We start from the raw sequence: 23104 nt of genomic DNA, 5'->3' as shown, positions 1-23104 counted from the left end.
GATTGAAGAGGTAAAAACAATGTAGATGTTTAGCAAGCAGGGGGTCTAAACCCCATCCCTCAGGGATACCTCAAATATGCCTGCAAGTCTTATGAGGAAGTGAGGTTGCCAACTGCATTTCGAATCAAGGGATGAGAGGAAGGAAGTCAGTGGGCCAGAGGTAGCTGCTGACTGGACTCAACTGGCCTCATGAGTACCCTGATGCAGTAGGAGCCCTAGCCTGGGACATCCTCATGGGTCTCTCCACTGGACAAGCTGGGGAAGGTACAGGGTTTGGACTCTGGCCTGGGCAGGGCAAACTTGCCTTTGTGCCAGCTCTCATCCCTACAGTCAGCCAGACCTGGAATCTCTTGGGCTCAACCCCAGGAGGTAGAACAGCTGGTGGAGGCAGTCTCCACCAGCTGTTGTACCTCCTGGGGTTGAGCCCAAGGCTGTCACACTGGCGCTGACCAGCGTTCCCCAGTGAGGCTAAACTTGGCAGCTCCTGCCCATGAATTCCAACCCAGATAGCTGCTTGAGGAACAAAGTGCTGGGAGTTTCCTTTGGACAGGGAAGTTTAAAACTGATAATGGTAAAGGGATCTGAGCTGTAAGCTGCTTCTCACAGCTAGTTTAGGAAAAAGGCCTTACCAGGACCCACAACTGAGAAGAGAACAGTGATATGAATCAGTCTTCTTGGGCCTGCAACTCGGTGGATTCCATTTAAAATTTGTTCCTTCCTGGTCTGGTCCTTGGGTGCTTACACCTTGAAAGGTCTTCTTCCATTCTCGAGCCCCTGCATTCCTAAAACCTAGCAACTTCAGCTCCCATCCCTAGGTCCTTTCTTTACTTCCAATTTCCCGTGTTGCTTGCTCCTCTTTGAAAGTCACCCTAGGAAACATCAGGATGGCTGAGTAGTGCAGGGACAAGTTACATGTTAGTCTGCAAGTAGGACCCTTGAGTTGATTTTCTGAGGGTGAGGGTGGTCCAAGCTCAGCCAATCTGTTTTCCTTTGTACAAGGCTTTTTCCTCCTCACAGGCCATTTCAATCCCTTGCTACTACTGCATATTGTAAGCAGAAACGTCTGCTGGCATCAGGCTGGAAGATCAAGGTAAGCACCTCCCTCCAGAGAACCACATATAGGAAAGGCAAGATGTGAGGAGAGCACTAGCCTTAGCAGCCAGACCAAGCCACTGTCTGGCTTTGGGATCTCAATCTCTGAAATGAGGGGACTGAACTAGATGATGTAGTTAACCACCCCCACTTTCTTCAGTATAAAGTCAAAAATGCTAATTTAAGCCCAATTCTTCTATGACCTCCCAGTCTCCCCGACCCTTGCTCTGGCTTCTCTCTGGCAGATGTTTCATTTGAAAAGCTTGTTCTCTTAAGTATAATTCCATTGCCTCTTTTCCATCAGCAATTCAAAACCTTCCTCTCTCATATTTCTCTGCCTGCCCTCTCTCTCCAAGTGCCACGAATGTGCTCTTGAATCTATATTCCAGATCCGTTCTGAGAATTTAGTGGGCTGGGATTGAACTCTGACCTTTTGCCCTTGGCCTAGTCTGACTTTTCTTGGCATTGATTATTTTTTAATGATTTAGCTTCTTCTTGAATCAGATGTTAAGAAATATTTAACACACATATATACACACACAAGACAATCCTGCATGGAAAACTGTTCAAAACTTTTCTTTGGCACAAACACAGCATTTCCATGGCTTGCCACTCTCTTGATTCTTTAGGGCTGGTCCAGTGCCAGACTGGGGAATTTCAGCTTGAAAGGCCAGAGAGAAGTTCGTTGTCCCAGCTCCAGAGGTCTGGGCCATTTCCAGTACTATCGTGTTAAGACTACAGTTTAAGGAAACCCACCACTCCTCCCCTACCTGCTGCAGATTTGCTGCTATAAGCAAGGATCTGTGAGGTCTGTCAGTCAGACATGACGTTGAGCTCCCAGCTCTCAAACAGAGTCTTTTTGGGTAGTTGGCTCAAGTTGGAGGTGGTATCCAAGGACCCAAACTCAACTTTAGTCCAGTCCACTATAACAGGGATAATTTATTCTTTTCCTGGTTTTGAAGTTTGTTAATAAACAGTAAATTCTTTCTGAAGGACTTACTTTCTATATTCTTTGGCAGACTCCACCAAAAAAAACCTTCTATGAGGTGTGCATATTGCTATTGGAAGAGAGGATATTATACTTAAGCAAGCACTGGTGCTTTCAATAAATCAAGCACTGATCGAAGGTGTCTATATACTCATTTAATTCTCTAACAATAGGCCAAGACAGGTACTTGTCCCCGTTTTACAGATGAGCTTGCCAAATATCTTTGCTTACCGACTGGTGCTGGTTGGCACTACAGAGATGTCTCAGGAATGAGAGCTCATCTTGACAGCTCATGGACTAAAAAAATCAGGTTTTAGAGTTGAGAGGACCTCCATATTTCCAAGAGTCTGAGTAATTTGCCCAAGGCTCATGCAGCTACTCCATTGAAGAACCACTATAGAATTCACTTCTTGTGCTAGTGCAATGCTATTTCCATCCCACTCATAGATCTCACAGGAAGAAGAGAAAAGAACAGAAGTTAGCCTTAACAATTTAAGGTAGGGTCTTGGAGAGACTAGAAATATTAAAAAACATTGACTCCAAGATACGAAGAGAAAATAAACAAGGTGGTAGGTTTGGACCCCACATAGTTACTGAGTCAAGCAGGGAGAGATCTCTCTGTGACAGCCTATGTGTCACCACTGACCACACACTCACTTGTTTCAGGTACATGTTTAAGTGTGCTGATGTTCAGAGCATTTTATGATCATTACTTCATGGAATTCATGCATTCTAGAAAAAGAATTCCCAAGCTAATCCTGCATTTTTATTGATGTCCATTATTATAAATTTAGGATTGTACTTGATGACCGACTGTTAGAGGCCAGTCCATGGCACGTTCAGTGCTAGGCTACTGAGAACGTGCCTAGGCTACTGAACGGATCTGGAAAGCTGTTGAACTACCTAGCATTTTATTTCTTTCACTGCAGTCTTCCTAATCCCCTTCCCTCCAAACATCTCCCCTCCCAGTTTCCCTAGACCACGAGAATGTCTTTCATGCCTAAGGATCCTGAAACTTTCGGCACCCAGAAACTTTAGTGTTTTATTGCCTTTCTCCAGCCTTGATGGGAATACTAACAAAGCCAGATAGATGGAGACTTGTAAGCTAGCATTCTATACGTCAGCTGGAATATTTCATTAGCTCATGGTTTTGGGTTCCAAAAAGAAGTCATTTCCCAACTTCAGTAATTTGAAATGCTAGATATCCCATTTCCTTACAGTGTGACTGTCTTGTAGATAAGACGGGGTCCTGTGCAGGACCGTTATGCACAGCTCCAGTACTCTGTTGAGTGAAGGAAATTGAGCAACTCCTTCTGCTTGTCCCTGGCCCCAGTGAAGTTTATCTTTGTCGCCAGGCCTCCAATCTGAGAAGCATCTTACCAGTTTTGCACTAACAGTAAAATGCAATTGGGACGTGGATGGCTCAGATTTTCTTTTCACATACTTTTCTTGTTTTATGTGGGAAGCACTGTTCTTTAAAGAAATTCAAAATTACTTCCAAGCTACCTGAATTCATGGAACGAAATACCGTGAGAGAACTACGCACCTTGCCCAAAGCCATTATCCTGCTGCTGTGGGCAAGTCTGGACTCACCGAGCTTTACTTAACTTTAGTGTTTCAGCCCTGGCACAGTGCCTTGCTCAGGTCAGAAGGACAGTCTTTTGGAAGGTTTATTTTCCTCACAAGAGTCTTGGTTGGCAGGTATTTTTCTGTTAACTGAAGGAGGCAGGTTTACAGGTAAGGCTTTTTTCTTTTCAGAAAAAAAGTTTGCATTGCATGCCTGAGATGGGGCAGGAAAAGGAATCTGATAATATTTGGAAACATGAGAAAACATCATTTCTTTGGGGGCTGTTTGTAATATCACTCCACTGCATAACTCCTTCAGCTCCAACTAATAAAAGGATCAATTCCAGGACGTCACTATCCTGAGTCCATCTAAGCCTGGTGTAAAAAGACCAAGAAGATACTTCCCTCTACCCTACATTTTGTTGTCCATATGTGACCTTTGTCCCAACCAACAACCACTGGCATGGATATGGAGTATCACAGTTTTTCTTCCAGTCTTTGGTGTAGCTTTGAAACAAGTTTCCATCTAGGCAAGAACTAAAACAGGAAAGAAATGGAGGAGGGGTGTCTAAGCAACCAAGTCTTCCCTGGAAGAGAAGAGGAAGCCATGAGAAGTGAATAATAGGTTTATTTGCATATACACAGGAGAAGAGTCAGCGCTGCTGGGAGAGAGGTGGGCTTCTGAGGAGGTAAGGCTTCAGCAGAGGAAGGCACCTTGACAAACAAGGGACTCCAGGCTTAGTAAACCAAGCCCAGTAACAACCTTTGTTTGCCCCCAAGCCAGTTAACTGCCCTTGTAACTCATTTATTTGCTGTCCTAGACACAGGAATCACTTACAAAACCAGGTGGAAAATAAAAGTGGAGAAAAACGGTTTTACATATCTGGACCAGCCACTTAAAGTTTTATGTATAGGATGCAGAAAAAAAACATAAGAGGCACTTTCAAATAGCTCTTAATCTAATCAGTGCCATCTGTCTTGCTAATAAAAATACCTATTATGGAAGAATCTGAGGATTAAATGTGCCTCCAAAGTTGGAGCCTCAATTCTACAAGAGTTTAGGTAAAGGGACCCTGAAATAGTTCCAGGTTTCCAGAACATGATCACAGACAGGAGAGTTCTGGAAATGAGAGTGCAGTAGCTACAGAGACAAGCATTTCTCAGCCTGCTCCTGTGGGGCCTATCTCCTGGCTAGCTGAAACTGGGGTGCTGGGAAGTCTCTCCCAAGAATAGGCATCCTTAGTTAAAAAGAATCTTTTTTGGATATTGAAGTTGAACCGGAATAAACTCTGACTTCTCTTTTGAGTTCCCAAATGAGATTAAGGCTTTTAACATGTAAAGACCAAGTTCTGCATTTGGGAATAACTAACTACCAAGTGGCTAGTTCCCAAGGGAACTTTGCTTCTTTATTCTCCAGGAAGATATGTGGATTGCCTTTAGAGAAGTCAGAAGAGGCTCCCTACTGATTAAATGAAACAAAAAGATTGGGTATGCTGACTAGGAAGGGGAAGAGAAACACACACTGAGTGATTGTACCTTTTTTGTATATAAAGGATTAAAAAATTCCAATTTAATAAATTTTGGAAAAGCAAATGTAAAATGACTTGGGCTTATAAAACCAGAATTTACAATTATCTGTGAATAGTCAAAGACAAATGATAGAACCATTTTGATTACAAATCCGAAGTAATTCTAATGGTTACAGAATCACTTTCCCACTGCCCCCGTGAGATTACAGGTGTTAAATTGTAAGCATCCCCACTGTTACTCACACTCCTTCATCTCCTCCTAAGACAGTGTTTTCACACCCGTCACATCACACATACCAGGCACATCTTTCCGTTCACAAAGCTTAGCAAGATGATATCTCCTTCTGGCTTAGATCAACAACCTTCTTTTTAAATAACCCCCTTCTCCCAGTGCCTAAATCCATCCAAATCTTCATCTTCCATAGGTTGTTTCCCCTTGGTCCCAGTTCCAGTAGGACAAAGTCCTCCTCTAAAAGGATCAGTGAGGCCACGCCAGTCCCACATTGGCTCCTCTCTACACCAATGCTGGCTGGGCTCCTAGTTGTCTAGCACCTTTGTGGTCAAGAAAGTTATAGTGTTCTCTCTCTTCCTCGTTTCTTGCCAGTATTCTCCTCCTGCCTTTTCATGACATCTATACCAACAAGATATCTGGTTATTCCTAGGTCTTCCTCCTATCTTGCACAACCCTTCCTTGATAACCAAGCGACTGTAACCACGGTTGCAATGCTGAAAATCTCTTGGTCTTTTCCCCTCTCGATATTTATCTATCTCAATAAAATGGAGTCTCTTCCAGGAGCCAGGAGTCTTAAACTGGTGACTCCTCTCTCTATACCATCTGCCTCCTAACAGACCTATTCAATAAGAATCTGTTACTTTGAAATGAAAGATCTAGTTCTGCAAGATCTAGTCAGACCACCACAACCTGTCAATTGCGAGCCTGTGGGAAGATGCCAGGCCCACCGATTCTTGCCAATCATTTTGGGTTGAATTAAATTAACACAGTATCACACTCTGCTCTTTCCTACACTTCTTAACACACCTACAACATCCACTTTAGTAGTTTGAGCACAAAGCTCTTTAGAGCTGTCTTTTCCCCTTTCAATATGCCATCACATGGGGCCAGGGAAGCGCCTGCAGGCCTTCTGAGTGCTTCTTAGGAACTAACTAAGCACCTAACTGGTTAAAGTGTTACCCACAGTTAGTTATATTTTATGGCCTCCATATAGTACGCGTTGTAGCATCGCTCATTTGCAATCAGTGAAATTTATCAAAGATCTCTTGTTCTCTTGAATCTGACCTTAAGTGCTAACCTCTCATTAGCATTAAAAATGCTCCACTTTTAGTAAGTCTACATTAGATGCTCAAGGCAGAAGTGCTACTGAGAGAAAACATGGAAGATTTCTTTAAGAAAGGAACCATGCTTTCCTTTCCAGCACAGCCAATGGGCTAAGGCCTATTTCCCTTCTCCTCCCCAGCCTTTCAGCATAAATCCTCTACTTGCTGGCAGCACAACCTGATTTAGCAGGCACCGTTAAGACCAGAACACCAATGGCATGTAAACAAGGTGAGATGGCAAAAATACAGATCCATAGATCCTTTCTGATAGAGAACTTAAAGAAAAGTCTGAGACAATGAGCTCACACGTGCCAGTGCACACACACGAGAACAAGTCAAACGTCTCAACAAGGGTTTACTTTAACAGAATCTGCACAGGTACACTATGCTCAAGTTTTACTAGAAAGGATCACTTGGATTTTCCCCCCTTTCTTAGCACAGCACAAGCCAATGGCCAGCTAAACATCAGACCCATTGTTGAATATAAGGGAGCAGCATCAGACACAAAATTTCAGGCCCTGGTTTTATGTGCCTTTAATACTTTTTTTTTTTCCTTTCCTCTGTGTTCACTAAATAGGATTAAATTTTTTTTTGTAAAGCTCCTTTTGTAGCTTTTTGTCTTCCCTTTGTATTTATCATGTTTTTAATTTCTTCTCTGAGGAGGAATTCTCTGAATCTGTATCTTCCAATTCGACTCGATGCCTTTTGAGGCAACAATGGCCATGAACAGCCCTGCTGTTGTCTGTGCCTGGGGTGTCAGTGGGGTCCTCTCTCATTCCAGCACTGGGGGTCTCACAGGCCATTTCAGACCCACAACAATCTTTATGTAGGAGTGTCCCTGTCAGGGACAAGCTATGGTCAGTGTCCGAATGTCCTGGGGAAGGGCAGGTCATTGCCTCCAGCTCCTCAAAGTTCTGTCCATTGTTGTGGGGGTGAGGTGGGCGGGGGTGTAAGCGTCCATTGTTGTGGTTGGCACAGATGGTTTCGAGGCTCCTCTCTTCAATGTCATCAGACTGGGTCCTGGGACAGTTGCCAGACTCACTACTGAGAGTGGAGCCAGATGCCTTGGGGACAGGAGGAGAGGGTGGCTCCTCTGCCCGGCTGCTCAGGGCCTTGCTCAGGGCCTTTCCATTGAGCTTCTTGGTTTCAAAAGAGTGTTCTACAGAGCCACCATTGTTAGTGTCCTGAGAGGTGTCTTCTGGTGCCTCTGCCCAAGAGTGGCTGCTGTGCTCATGGCCTGGGCCATTGCTGGGATTTCTGGAAGAAGTCCCTTCTTTAAAAGCATCCTTGCTGTGGCCTTCAGGGGGCAGGTCCTGGTTCCTCTGGGCCATGGTGGTGTTTAGATAGGCTTCCTTACTGGAAGAAGGGGCTGGGTTGTCCTTGTGGCTGGTTCCCTCTCTCCCTTCATCTGCCTCCCCAGACACCAGGGAGCTCTCTCCATCTTTGTTATTTGAGTAGGAGATATAGGAGTAGCGCAGCCACTTGTAAGCTTTATAAATCTTTCGCTCAACTGACTCTATGTCAGACGTTGGTGAAGCCCGGCTTGGTTGAATCTCCAGAGCGGAAGTGCTCCGCTCAGGGGAGGAGGTGGGGGAGGAGGAGAGGTCGTCCACTTTGATCTGCGGATAATCGTAGTTGTCTTCTCCAATGTAGGTGTTGGTCGGCTTGGGCGGGGCGCCGGGCCTCTCCTCTCGTGGTGCCTTATGTCGCCGCCGCATGGCGTTCCGCTGCCGGGTGGACGCTCGGCGCTCATTCAGCTCCTCTTCGTCCTCGGAGCTACTGGAGCTGCTAGAGCTACTGGACTCATCTTCAGGGCTGGGAGACCGTGGCCGGGGGAAGAGATCCGTGTCCAGTTCCACCTCACAGGCGTTTTCTTCAGAATCGGACTCGTTGGAAAGGGCCAGGAGTCGTTTGTCCTGGTAGCGCCGCAGAGCTGACAGGCGCTGCTGGCGGGAGGCCGCGTCCTCACAGGTGGGCGGTGGCGGAGTTGCCGCCACAGTGTTTGTGGCGGTGACCCGCAGGGGCCCCAGGTGAAAGGCGCTGTCGGCAGACTCGTCCACTGTGGGCGGAGGGGAGCGGGGCAGCGAGGCGGACGACTCGGAGTCGGTATAGCCCGAGCGCTCGCTGACCCCTGCGTGCAGCTGGAGAATGGTGCTCTCGCTCAGGTCACTGTCTGAGTCAGAGCTCCAGCCCTCGATCTCGCGGCGCACTAGGGAGTCGAAGAAGGCCATCATCCTGGGGTCTTCCTGCACAGACTGGTTGGCGTAGTCATGCGATAGGCCACTCCCACTGTTCAGCACAAGGCTGATGTACTCTTCGTGGGTGTAGAGGCAGCGGGAGTCATCTTCAATCCGCCCGTCTAGGTCTCCGGTACATCCTGGCTGCTTGTACGGGCTCCAAATCTGCACAAAAGGTGAAAACAAGACCACCGAGGGCTGATTGGAAAGTATTCTAAAGCTGGTGGCTATAAAACAACAACAAGACAGAACTCCCCCAGACCTCCCCCATTATTTAGCCAGAACTTGCCAACAAACTTTAAAGATACATTCTTTATCAGACTGGATTATGTGGGGCACACATGAAAACAGGCTTCTAGAGTCAGATGTGGAGGGAAAAAAACATACACTAGGGCACAGAATTAGGCAGGATTAGTCCTGTCTCTAGGCCCAGGACAATCACACATCATGTCCTCCAAATCCTCCTCCCCCTTAGCTTCCTCTATTAATAATATGGAAATTATAATAACCCCTTTCATAATCTCAGAGGATAGAAGAGAACTTAAATATTGGCCAATATGTTCAAAATTCTCAGAAGACTGAAGCTGTGCACAGAGAGGCATCACTTTGCTGAAGTGAAAACAGACCCAGCAGTCAGTCCTCTGCGACAGCTAATATTTCAGCCTGTAACTCTACTTCTCGACTGCAACATTTCTATTTTTAACTAATGGGAATTGCTTACTGGAGCTTGATGAGAATAGCCAACTGCCTACATTGCAGTTCCCTCTTGGACATGCAGGCATCAGTTACCCAGGAAACTGGGTTCTCTTAACCAGGGAGCTGCTGCCTTGCTACCCAACTTTTCTGCCACTTCAGGATTAGGAAGGACACCCTTGCCTCAAGAATGCAGCCTCATCCCTTAACAGTCCTCCACTCCATTGTCAGAGACATGGGCTCATAGCAAAAAGGTAGCTGAACTAGGATTCAAACCCAGGTCTATTTGAAGGCAAAGGCCCAACTTTGCCTTCAACAAATTGAATAAGTTATGTAAAAATCAAGTTCAAGGTAATTAAGCTGTCACTGCAAGTGAGAACAATTAGCTTCACCTGACTGCCAGACTGGTCCACAGAGCAGCACAAAGAAGCCTGGTTATATCAGCCGGTAGCCATGGCAACTTAGATGAAATTCCAGGTGATTTTCTTGCCTGACAGGCTGGTGTCTATCTTTAGATGGCACCCAACCCAGGAAACAGTGGCTCCTCATTCCCTATCCTGTATCAAGATGATGGCTTCTGCAAAGCTATCCAAAGACAAATTTGCTTCCCTGTGAGGGTTCTTAACTGAAGCCTGTTTCCTGTGTGCTTTACTTGAACTCCTGGTGGTAGCACCTTTTTGGAGGATCCCCAGTTCAAGAGGGGCTGAAGAAACATTCTAGGTTAGCTCTCCTCTGACCAATTCTCAACTTGGATTCATTTCTTCTTCAACTCTGTTCCCTGCCCACAACTCTTCGAGTATTGTCCCCTCTCCAGTTTTTTAATCTCACCCAGGGGAGTTTTAAGGCAGTGGTTCTCAGACTTTGGAGTGCACAAGAATCACCTGAAGAATAATTACAGTGTTGATTTCTGAACCCCACCCTTATAGAGATTTTGATTCAATAAATCATGGGTAGGTACCAGAGCTCTGCATTTTTAACAAGTACTCAAGGAAGGAGTAAGTATGTGTGTAGGGGGAACCAATTTTTCAGAAATACTGGAATATAGTTAGCATAAAATAAGTAGCAAAAAAATAACAGATCTATCTGAAGAGTCTCAGATTCTTTGTGAGACTCAAAGTTTGAGAAACATTTCAACATGGCCTTCAGCAATAGGCTCAAGCTATAAATAACTATCTCTGAAAACAGATATCTGAGGTAATAAAAGTTTGGTTGCTTAGACAGGAAAATGAGGGGTTCTTAAGGATGGAGGGGAAAATGAGGGGACAAAGGCCTTAGGATGTTTAGGGATCTTATTTTATATTCTGGGCCAAATCTCCTACTTCCCCAGTTTAAGAATAGTAAAATGCTATTAACCATGTGGTCTAACATGAAGATAAATCTATATGGACTTCACAGAAACTCAGAATTTGTTAACGGAAGTACAAAATATTAATGGCAAGATGTTAGTCCAACTATCCAACAAGCCAGTTTTTAGGTTCTAATCTACTACCCAAGGCCCTATGTTTTCACTTCAGGAATGAAAACCATAACACTAAAAGTCAGCTTTTATTTGGGCTCTGGAATATATTAAGCTGAGGTAGACTTTCATTCCTGAAGCTTGGAGTAATGGAGCAAAACACTGGATCAGGAGGCAAGAAACTTGAGTGTGGGTTCCCACTCAGCTCCTAGTTGGCTGGTGACCTTGGGTGAAGCTCAGCTCCCTCATCTAAGCAGTGAATCGATAAGTGTCATCCAATCCTAAGATTCAGAGAAAAACAAAGACCCTATCACAGAGCTACTGAAGCAGGAAGAACAGGTAGGAACCCCAGCCCCACCACTTCACATGGCCCTGGGCAAATGACTTCAGCCTTTTCTTATCTGTAGTAATGAGAATCATTTCCATAACCTACATTAAAGCAGCAATAATAAATGTGGTGCTTTCTCTTTCATTTAGCAGCTAAATACCTCAACTAGAAAGTTTTAGACCCATCCTCAAAGGGACTTTTGAACTCTAGAAGTACTGACAATCCCTATTATCTTGGTCCTCCATCCATAAAATAGCAAATTCAACCATTTATGAAATTATTTCTTTACAATGAAAGTTAACAACTCAGAAGTGAAACGATGAAAATACAACTTCCTGTGACATGTTAAATGTAGTTAGACATGCCTCCTCATAGGGCAAGGTTCATGAGAAAAGGAACCTTATGATGAGCAGCTCTCTCTCCAAGCCCAGTGAAAAGTTTACCTCAAGAGGCTTATTCAAACATCATCAGAAGTGTACTGATCTACACCGGTGACCATGATATGCTTGAGGTAGCAGCTCTATGCCCTTCTTCTCTCTTTTGCATTATTACATTAAACCTAGAAATTTGTCCAGGTACCAGGAAAAACTACACAGTTAAAGACCTAAATTGCTACTCGAGGGTTCTTCACACTCTGTAATCTGGCTTCTAAGACCGTCTGGGCCTACCCCTAGCCCGCCTTTCCAGCCTTTTATCTTAGCCCTCCCTTCTTGTGTTCTTCACTTTGGCCAAACATGATCATTTTCTGAATAGGTCTTACACTTTGCTGCTTCTAAGCATTTATTCATAGGCACAATGCCTGGAACACAGTAGGTGATCAATAAATATTGCTGATTCAATGAAATAATTATCCATTTCCTCCATTTAGAATGTTCTTCCAATATTACTCCTTCCTTTTGCAGTTTTTAATTATTCAAAATCTAGTTCAAATATTATATACACTGAGATTACCCCAAAGGGAAAAAATCTCCCCCTCCTCCCATGGTACTTTTTTTTATGTCCCTTGTGTACCTATTGCATTTTCCATTATCTTTATTTCTTGTCTCTCCTACAAAGTCATCAATTCCTAGGGGGACCTGCATTACACCTTTCTTTACCTCTGTATTCCTCATACGGCCTAACACAAATGGCATACAATAGGTATTCCACATATATGAGGTGAATAAATGAATATTGGTCTTTGAGAAAAAAATGTCAGTATTTGCCTCATCTTCCCCCCACTCATGTTTAACTACAAAATGAACCCTCTCTTTTGCTAAGTGTAGGCATTTGTGGGGGATATAAGACCTGTTACGGGTGAGAACTCTTATTCTCTGGGCTAGAAAGGCAGTAGTAAAGGACAAGACAGGGAGAAGGGAGTGAAACAGAAATAGAGAGGTAAAAGCAGGTGTCAGGCTGTACTAGAACATGGGATGATGTTCTTTGAGCCATTGATCTTCTCAGAAACAGCAAGCAGGAAAGTGACGTTAAAATAGTCAGAAACTGACAGGCACAGGTAATGCGCAAGGCACTCCTGGGTGGCAAGTCACGGGTTAATGTCCTCACTTGACAGATGGAAGAGAGACTCAAAGAGCTGCTCAAGAATACCAACTGTACTGACTTAAGGTTTAAAATGGCTAAACATCCCTCCTGGTTGGGCAGGATTCAGACTCCAATGGAACCTGGAAGCAGCGAGTTCCATAGTTCAGTCTGGATGACCTCACAGAGAAAACATTTTCTTCTCTTTCTCTTCTGAGAACTTGGCTAGTTTCCAACCTATGACCTTTAGAGTAAAGACTCCAGCTGACTAAAATAGTAATTGGGGAGACTCAGCACAGAAGCATCCCAAAATGCATAGTGAGGCAGGAATCTCTCTTCAAAAGGAGATGCCCAAGCAGAGCTCTCTGAGAAAAAAGATGTCAACAGGCCTGGAGAAGACATGCTACCATGCCAACCCATTAGTCATAGGCCGAAGGAGAAAAAAAAACAACACAAGAGATAAGGCTAATTCGATGACTGCCCAAGTGAAAGACTACCGAGATGATCAAATCCAGCAGGAGCATCAGGCTGCCTGCTACCTTTCCACTAGCATGGTGAGTGTGGCAGTATAGTGGGAAGAACAAAGAACAGGGCTCTATCCTAGCTTTACCACTAATTAGCTATGTAATTAACCTCAGACAGTTAATTTATAACATAAATGTCATCATCTGTAAAAAGAAAAAAATCAGTAAAAATGATCTGTAAGTCCTATTCTAGCCCTATGGGAAACCTGTGCAATCACAAAAGTCAGCCCTGAACCACACAAGACCAACAAAATATAAATAAAGGAAGCTGGAATAAGGACAAATAAGCATAGTGACCCATACACCAACATCACATTTCTGATAGCTTCCCTTGCCTCATAAACAAATTGGTTTAACTCTTAAGAGTTATTATTTTTTTTTTTCCAAGAACAGAAGAAAATGAAAACTGCCAAATCATCACAGACTACTTTTCCCTTTTCCCCTGACACCTCCCTCAGGTTTTCAATGCCATTTTAAAGGGGGGCTGGCGGGGAGGAGTTTTAACTTTTGGGGAACAGGGTAATATCATCGATCCCTATGTAAAAGTCTATCACAGGGTCCTCAAGATTTTATCATTTGCCCCAAACCCCGTGGAAAAGGTTACTAGCAACTGGAATGTGAGCGATGGGCAGTGGGCCATCCTTCTGTGGACATAAACGAGGCTGGGTCTCTAAGTTGCAGGCTCTAAAAATATTCACTGGCAGGGTTAAGTTCATTCAGTTGATCTGCAATTGATTTGAGTGTTTAGCCTCAATTGCAACTACATGCAGTGTTTTTTTAATACGTCCTGAGACAATTTAGCTGTGGTTCTGGCAGTCACTTAGTTATCTCTGTGCCATAGTGGCAGCAATTAATGCAAAGGACACACTGAGTAGCTGAGGGGATGGTGGCTTCCTAACCTCCAGATGAGGTTTGGAAAGCAGAATTTATCAGATTCAAGATCAAAGGCCATTGGAAATATAGCGGTATACAGGTAGTGTCTAGTTTCAAAGCCTAGTGACTACTTTTAAAAATAGTCCTGAAAGGAGGGTTTCAAGTCATTCTTTTTAATATCGAGTTTTCAATATTTTGTAATATGTCAAAATGAGAATTTTGATAGACCTTTAGTATGTTTAGATATGAGGCCCTACATATATTGTTTTGGTTTCTTCCAACTATGAATTGTAATAATTTCTCTAAAAAGACAGAAAGGGAATATGCCTCACCTTGATAATCTTTTCTACACCGGAAGAGCAGATCATGTAGGTGTGAGGGTTAAATCGAACCTGGTTAACAATAGACCGATGCCCTTTCAGCACCATGAAGGCTCCGTTGACCACCCTACCAATGCCACCTGGGAAGACAGAAGGAAACAAAAATCAAATGATGAAATGGATGAAAGTAAACAGGCTCCAGTAATGGCAGGCACACAGCTCTGAACTGGAGCCGAGATTTCTTATTAACTATACCACCAGTGGAAAGCTTAATCTTACAGATAAAGTTGCTATGGAAAGAGGGAAGATGAAATCTCTCTCAGCATATGTGCTCTTACCAAGAGCCTTTATTTAGCCTTTAAGCATTGCCCACACCCACCCACTGTAATTCCATTGTCAATGAAGCTACAGCCACTTAAAACATTTCTCAAGTTTTTGATCTCCAAGATAGAATCCAAGTGTTACCTTAGAAAAGGGTAGTCATGAGCAAAATGAAACTAAAATGCTTGGGAATAGTTAGGCAGCTGACCCATGGACAAGCAGAACCAGAAGCATATAATTACTTACATGTACAAAAACATTTCTGATCCATTTGCTTTCAATTTCTATGATGCAGACAGCAAACAAGATAAGCAAACATACAAAACCACTGGGAAAATAATGGGGGAAAAATTTTTTTTCACCCGGATAGCAGGTAGAACTAAGGATAAAGAAAGGAGGTTTGGGTTACTTCCATAATAAGCAGAGCCCAAGTATTGAGAATCTGAATTAGAGAGTGTGGGCCTTAAAGAAACCATGTACGGATTAAAATTAAGAGGCCACTAATAGAGTAAAAATCAACATTAAATAAAGGGAATTGACTTTGGAAACAAACAAACAAAAAGGCCCCTGATAGATGCTGTATTTTAAAGACCATCCTGTATGCTTTCTACTTCAATGACTGAGAAAAGTCCAGAGGCCTGGAACTTGTAACACAGAGGAAGATGTCATCATTTATAAACTTGAGATAATCTCAAAGGTTCAACTTCACTGGTACGAGCATCACACTCACACAGAACATATGTACCCAAGTTCTGAACAAGGTCACTTCTAGGCAACCATCAACAGCTCAGTACATGTAGGATAGACAACCTGTGTCCCTGGACAACTGGTAAATATGATGCATTCAGACACAGAAAAATGAGTGTTCACTTATTTAAGTAATGAATACCTTCTTAGTCTCTAGCAGGAGCATGGCACCACTACAGCGTATAGTCTCGGCTCCACATGCCTCCATCTCACTTTCAACTACCTTGTTCAAATATTCATTCTAATCATTTGTTGTCTCAGTGATTGGAAGGAATATGACTAAAACCAACATCCCTTCTCCAGAAATAATCTGGCTCTAGAGAAGGTATTTTCTGCTTTTGGCCTCCTGATACAACTCCTTTTTTGCATCATGGAAGACACCCTGCTCTTTACTGCCATGTACATCTTTTTTTTTTTTTTTAATAACAGCAAGAGATTTCAGACTGTGCCGATCTGTTCTGTGGTGGTGCCAACTTAGCTAGCACTACGTGTTTACTCTACTTGGTGGGTAGCAAAAATGTCCTTTGCCTAAATTTGTTCCCATATTTGACAATACTAATATTTGAATTATTCAGGATGGATAATACATTTAAAGTTATTCGTATCTCAGCCCGACATCATCTAGTTTGCTAATAAACCATAAAGAAAATGAGAGTGACTAAGACATAGAAGTGGTGCGTTTCTATGGAGAAAAAGGATCAGGAAAGGTTAAGCATCAAGACAGGATTTCACGACAGAAACCTCTAGGCAAACCTGAGTGCCTTTCATTCATAGGTTGGAGTGGGAAAAATTACCTAAGTCTAGTTAGTCAAAATAAAAGAAATCCATGGGAATTTTAAAACAGTTGTCTCGATACAGGGGTCTCATCACCCCCAAGGAGTTCCTTCAGGTCTGTTCAATAAATAGCATTCCTGCTCATTGTTTCATCTAAATTCTATGTTTCCAATATCCTACTCCTATCCGTAACCTCCATTGAGGTGGTCTTTAGTAAAGAAACTTCAGGTTCAATCTAGTACCAATCTTTTGTTTAATCCTATTGCCTCCAAGAAAAGGAATTTAAGTGACTTAGAGAATTTAAGCAACTTCTCCCAAGTCATATAGCTAGTAAATGCCAGAGCCAGGATTTCAACAAGAGTCTGTTTGGCAATAATGCCTAATATCCTTTCCACCATACTGGTAGCCTTTAAGAAAAGAAAGGGTTTGAATAGGAACGGAGTCAGAAGCTCGTAACTGATTTCTAAATCTTTCTGGAAGTAATCATATAGGTTGGTTTTCATTTTTAGTCCTAAATTTAAACAAAAGAAAGGGGAGACTCTATCCAATGGTATCTTGACTGCAAACTCTAGAGTATCACCACAGTACATTTCATCACATTAACAACACTGAATAGATCATGAGAATAGAACTGGATCTCTTGAATACCTAGAATCTGGGGCACAATGCCTAAACTAAAGCAGGTACTCAGTAAGCACTTGTTGAATGGATAGTGTTTCAGGAGAGGGCAATTCTAGAATAAGTGCTACCAAAGGAAGACAGGGGTCTCATGTCTTAAAGAATTAGCTACTACAGAACTAAAGTTTATCAACCCGACCAATCTTTCTGTCAAAGGTTACTCAAAATACAATTACAGTAACTTTTAGATCTGAAGAATAACTGAAGGGTATCAATTCTTGAAAATTCCAGACCATGGAAAAACTGTTTCTATTGCTTTCTGCACTGTGACCTTGTCTAGTTTCTCTTCTTAGCAGCAATTCTAATACAAGGTCTTTTCTCCTTTTCCCCACCCAAACTGGTACTTTGAAAATGTGAAAAAGAGGAGGAAGTCAACAGAGCCAAGACTGATGGTATAAACTGGTACAGGCAGAATTATTGCTGCCATTTGTTTAAGGTAACCAAGGCTGTGTACACAAAATTAGAGCAATGAATGGGGTTCAGAAAGGTTGTCGAGAGTCCCTTTCCCAGTTTCTAGGTTTCAAATGACTGAATACAGCTGCTACTTACAGTTTAGACACAAGATTTCTAGAGACTAAATTTTTATCAGTCCTGGAGATTTGAATAATTCAGATAGATAGATTTCTTTAGTCTGAAGTGGCTAAAGTCAAAGTGCCAGTATCAGTAAAAACTTGGGGTCTCCTCTACTCCATTATCTACCCAGACCCTGACCATCAATAGCAGGATCAAGTTGGAAGGAATTAGGCAGAGATTATTTTTTCCAAGAACTATATAACCTTCATAATCTCCCCTGAGGATCATCTCTAAGATGGTGGATCAACCATGGCTACCAAGCAAATTAACTAACCCAATTACTAACAATGGAGTACCAGTAAAAATAGTATATACCCAGGAAAAAGGACCTTACTCATCCTTGAGCTATCGTTTGTTTATTCAGTTCTGTACAAACCAATGGCTCAGCCAAACATACTGGCACTACTCTGTAGGCTTCTTTTATAAGTCAAGACCAAAGTTCCCTTCTCTCCATCTTTCCTTTGGTTCAGAAGGGATGCTAGGGAGGTAGGGAAGGCTATAAATCATCTTATCTATTCTACTGCAAGACCTCAGAAAAAAAAAATTATTGGGCCGTCTCATAAGATACCAACATCAGTAACTCACTCACTTAGGGAGATTGTAGGAAACACAAGGGACTCAGAGAAAATCCCTTGCTTAGAACCCTGAAAAGGATCTTTTTCAAATGCCAAGGCCAAATATTCCCCCAGAGAAGACAAGGGCTAGCATATAGGTCCTTAATTCCCTCCCTTTCCTTACTTAGCTCTTCTTTTCATAACATTCAGCCAGAGATTTGCTCCCTCAGGCCTCTCAAGGGTCTGGATGCCTCTCATTTCTCACCAACTTATTATTTCTGTTTCTTGTCAATTTAATTAGCTTTCACAAAGTCCTCCAAGAATGACTAGTATGCTTTCCACTCAAAATCTAAAAGCAACCTGGTCAAGATTTCTTGATGCTGTGGTCTGACAGCAATTTACCAGTCACGCTAGAAAGTGGTCCTCAATGATACTTGGGGCTACAGAACAGGACACTGCTCCCCATATCTCCCAGTCTAATCTATCAGGAAATCCTGATGGTTTTAACTTTCAAAGTATATCTAGACTTTAACCCTTATTACCTTGGTTCAAGCCATATTGTATTATGTGAAACTCCTACTAGTTCTCCTCATTTCTATTCTTGGCAGCCCTACTCCCACCATCTATCCTTATCTCAGCAGCTAGAGTGATGCTGTTAAAGTAAGTCAGATCACGTCACTCTTCCGCTCAGAATTCTCTAATGGGTCCCCATTTCACTCACAGTAAAAGCCTATATGACTAGACACCCCTGTGCTCCACTCACCTCTATGACTTCAACCCCTACTTCTCTCTCCCTCCCTCACTCTGCTTCAACAAACCGATTTCCTCGCTGCTTCTTAAACACGTCAGGCACATTTTCACTTTAGAACCTTTACACTGGTTTTACCTGAAATGCTCTTCCCCAAGATTTCTGCACGGCTAATTCCCTTACCACTTTAAGGTTTTGTTCAAAGATGACCTTCTCATTGAGGCCTATACTGAAACTCTACCTAATACTACATTTCCCTGACCCCTATGCCACTTCCTATCCCCCTTATTCTGCTCTATCTTTTCTTTTTCCATAGTACTTTAACCTTTTAAACTTATTATATAATTCATGGTGTCTACTGTTCATTGTGTTTCCTCTCTAGAATTAAGTTCCATGTCTGTAGGGCTCTTTTGTTGCCCTGCTGTACCCAATCCTCTAGAACACTGCCTAGCAAATAGTAGGTTTTAATAAATATTTGATAAATGAATGAAAAGACATGAGTTTATTAGACTGTGGAATAGAAGCATTCAGGAAAAAACCCAGTCTCCATTAGTGGGCTCCATCATCCAATATGTGGATTATCCAAGTGTTTCTCTTTCTCCATCTTCCTGCTATCAATTTTTTTCTTTAGTATTTTTACTATAATTAAGAGCAGAGAAATAAAGGGTCTAAAATCCTACCTACCTTCACAGTTCTCTCTAATGCTAATTTCATGAAAGCTTTACTGATATCCAAAATCTCTTCAAGCCCTCCTTAATCATCCTTTTTCTGGGCCTTTGAACCCACTTTTAAATTTAGAGTACACATACATACACACACACACACACACACACACACACTTTTTTCATCCCTCTTAGACTGGAAGTTCTTTGAGGACAATAAAGTGTTTATCTTTCAATGGCCCATCAGGCTTTGCATAATGTCTTATCTAAGGATACTCAATAAATAAACAAATTGAAGTAAATCTCATCATTTTCTCTGGAAAAAGGCTTGAAGGAGAAGACTAAAGCTAATGTCTACCAAAATAAAGTACTTGTTTGGGCAATTAATCTATTTCATTCCTGACTCCAGAATTAAGAATTTACTGCTACAAGAGACAAAGGACTACTTTTTTTCCTTGTTATATCTAAGAGTTATCTAAATAACCTCTTAGCAATTCCAAAAGTCCTCAGTGAGCATTCCCAAGGTCTCTAAGTTTCAAACCATAAAGAGAAATACAATCAGGGCACTGACAAGACAGAACAGTGGCTGCCTCCTGGGGATCTTGAACCACTTAAGAATTAAGAAAAGTCAGATGGGGACGGCACTGGCCATCAGTAAAGCTCAAAGAGTTCCACAGACAGCAATGCTTAATTGCACAAAATAGTCAATTATGCTAAGTTCTTCTTTCATCATCCATACTTCACATGTGTTTGCAACCAACTACTTGTGATCAATTTAAAACAGTTGTTCTTTCAATTACATGGGAGGAAAAAGCAGGTGCCCAGACCTAACTCACTAAGAGTGAATGCATGTCTAGAAAATGCAAGGGACAAAGAGCACATACACACATGCAGGGCCATGAAAATACATTTACAGCTGTTTCTAGCCTGCTTACTCGGACTACAGGCAGTGGGAGTGGCTGCAATGACTTGGCAAAGGAAACTGCATGTTTCCCCGCACCATGCAGGAGAAAATTTGTCATATAACTTTCCCCCCTCTTAAGCTACTAAGAGCAACCTGAATGTAAAAACAACTTTACCAACTATTCAAGGAGGGCACCAGAGGAAGACAATGTCTTGGTCTCTAAAGAGTTTTTCAGAGGAAAGTTAAAAGAGAGAAAACTTTAATGAGGAATAACAATCATTGAGTGGCTACTGAGAACCTCTCACAATATCCCTAAGAAGGTAGATATAGCTATTGTTGTTATTGTTCGTATTGTTAATATTCTTTTTTTACAGATGAAGAAACAGAAGTTTGGTAAGATAAAACAATCTTTCCTAAGCCTCTAACTAGGAAGATGAATGGATGAGGAATTTAAACCCAGGCCTATCAACTCTATTACATTGTTCTTCTTTCCATAAGTAGTAAGGTCTTAGTGTAGAGGCATATCTCAGGGAAAGCAACTCTATCTGTGAAAACCCTAAAGCCCTTTACAAACAAGAATTAGGGAAATGAGAAGGAAAAGGCAGTATGAATGTTTTCCAGACACCCACCCCTACCACACATTGCCAAATCCATTACTTCCATACCTAAGTTACTGGGGAGCAAATGCACTGGAAACTATGAATCCATGGCCATTGACATTATTAATGTAGTGATAACAATGTCTTACATTTGAAAGCACATAATTTTCAAAAAGTTACTAAGACTTTTAAATCATCTTATGATTTGAGGCGGTAGGGGCAGAGGCAATTTTACAGAAGAAACTGAGGCTTAGTTGCTGTTATGTAACCTGCCTAGAATGACTCACTCAACTGGCTAGTTAGTGGCATCACTGGACTCAAAACCAGGTATGATTTTATGCCTAATGCTCCTTCCAATATACCACACTGACTCTATACATAACTGCCAGTCTGTTTATTTTCAGAATTATCACATAAAAACAGATGCTCTTCCTACGTACTTCAGAGGTGTAAAACATATTCTGATGGGCTTTTTCTTTGCCACAGCAAAATTCCCAGTTCTATTCCTTCCTCTAATTTTTAAAGAGGTTTTTAGAAATGAGTTATTTGACACCAACTAAAAAAAAATCAAGCCCAATCTTGCCAGGTAGCAAGTTTTACAATGGGTTTTAGATCTTCCATCTCAAAATTACTTTCTCGGCCCACTAGGAAGCCCAATGTGAATTACTTATCCAATTCATTGAGTCACTGCTGTTTATATAATAAATAAAATCCATCTCTCTGGAGTTTATGTAGCAAAAAAACAAAACATTTCTCCAGTGATTGTCAGTCTTTCTGAACAGAAGAGTCAAGAAAAAAATGCCCTTGCTTTTGGCTCACACTCAGGACTTCTTTTCATCTAGTTCTCTCAGCATTTGGCATGATCTGTGAAGCACACAGCAGGCATTCAATATATGTTGATTGCTTTTCATCTGATTATGCCATTAAGGCATATAACAGCAAGCCAGCTTCCCAATAGAACCCCACTTTAGTATCTTATGTTCTACTGGCATGCATAAAGAGAGGGAGCTCAGCCTCATTCCACATTTAAGTCAGAGGCAGTAGATCAGATTAGAAATTTCCTTATAGACTTTTTGTCTCTAAGCTAGAACCCAAGAACCTCATCTAGTTCTCAAATGTTGGCTTGCTGAATCTTGCCGAATATTTTTTGAATTATGAATTAATTGCCAACATTTAAAAATAGATTACATGTAAAAATGAGAGGTGCTAAATATCCCTGAAGCCAGAGTGAAGGGTAGGGCTGTAAATAGGATTAGTTGAAAGCAATTTCACCATCACACGTGCCCAGGAGACTATCCCTTCTGCAAAACAAGCAGAAGCCTGGGGGTTGATGACAGAAAGAAATTTTGAACTGAGACACCAGGCAAAACTGGGGATGAAATTAAACAAAAATATGTGTGTAGATATGAGAGCTACAGATCTATTGCCCTATTTGGCTCTTAGAACCATAGTCCAATTGCCAGGCAAATGTCCCCGCTGGTAGGAGATCAAAGATTTCTATTCTGGGAAACTGGGTGATTTCAATAGTAGAAAGCCAATAGAGAATGTCCAAAATCGAAAATTCAAAAATACTATGCATATGTTATAGGAAAATAAACTGTTGAATTAAAAAAAAAATCTTTGTAGTATTATTTGATTTAAAATTTATGTACCCTGTATTACTTTGATAGTAAGAAGTTAATTATAAAAATATCAAAAGATGGCAAATGTATTTGCAAGCAACGCCTCCAATAAGGGCCTAATATCCAAAATATACAAAGAACTCATACAATCAATAATAACAAAAATAAACAAACAATCCAATCAAAAAATGGGCAGAAGACCCGAATAGACACTTCTCCCAAGAAGACATACAAATGACCGACAAACATATGAAAAGATGCTCAACATTACTAGCTATTAGGGAAACGCAAATCAAAAAAACTAAGAATTGATCTACCATATGATCCAGCAATCCCTCTCCTGGGCATTTACCCCAAAGACTTGAAAACCCATATCCGAAAAGATATTTGCACACCGATGTTCACAGCAGCATTATTCAAGGTGGCCAGGACATGGAAGCAACCAAAGTGTCCTACAACAGAT

At 41.9% G+C, this 23104-nt stretch overlaps 1 protein-coding gene across 3 annotated transcripts in view; it reads right to left on the bottom strand.

The window, feature by feature from the left end:
• Positions 1 to 4256: 4256 nt before the first annotated feature.
• The window catches only part of DCAF5 (DDB1 and CUL4 associated factor 5), a 90164-nt gene continuing 71316 nt past the window's right edge, over positions 4257 to 23104 (bottom strand). For 2 of the 3 annotated variants that reach the window (XM_011383762.2, XM_023526861.1), the window contains exons 8-9: positions 14472 to 14599; positions 4257 to 8912 (exon numbers count right to left, since the gene is read on the bottom strand). In XM_011383762.2, coding sequence (XP_011382064.1) covers positions 7146 to 8912; positions 14472 to 14599 — 1895 coding nt within the window. In that variant the 3' untranslated portion in view covers positions 4257 to 7145. The remainder of the gene's footprint in view (positions 8913 to 14471; positions 14600 to 23104) is intronic. The other variant, XM_011383772.2, reaches the window with a different exon arrangement.

This window comes from Pteropus vampyrus, unplaced genomic scaffold, assembly GCF_000151845.1.
Source record: "Pteropus vampyrus isolate Shadow unplaced genomic scaffold, Pvam_2.0 Scaffold15, whole genome shotgun sequence".
In the NCBI taxonomy this organism is placed as follows: domain Eukaryota; kingdom Metazoa; phylum Chordata; class Mammalia; order Chiroptera; family Pteropodidae; genus Pteropus; species Pteropus vampyrus.
The sequence above is the reverse complement of the archived record's forward strand: the minus strand, read 5'-3'. Positions and strand labels throughout refer to the sequence as shown.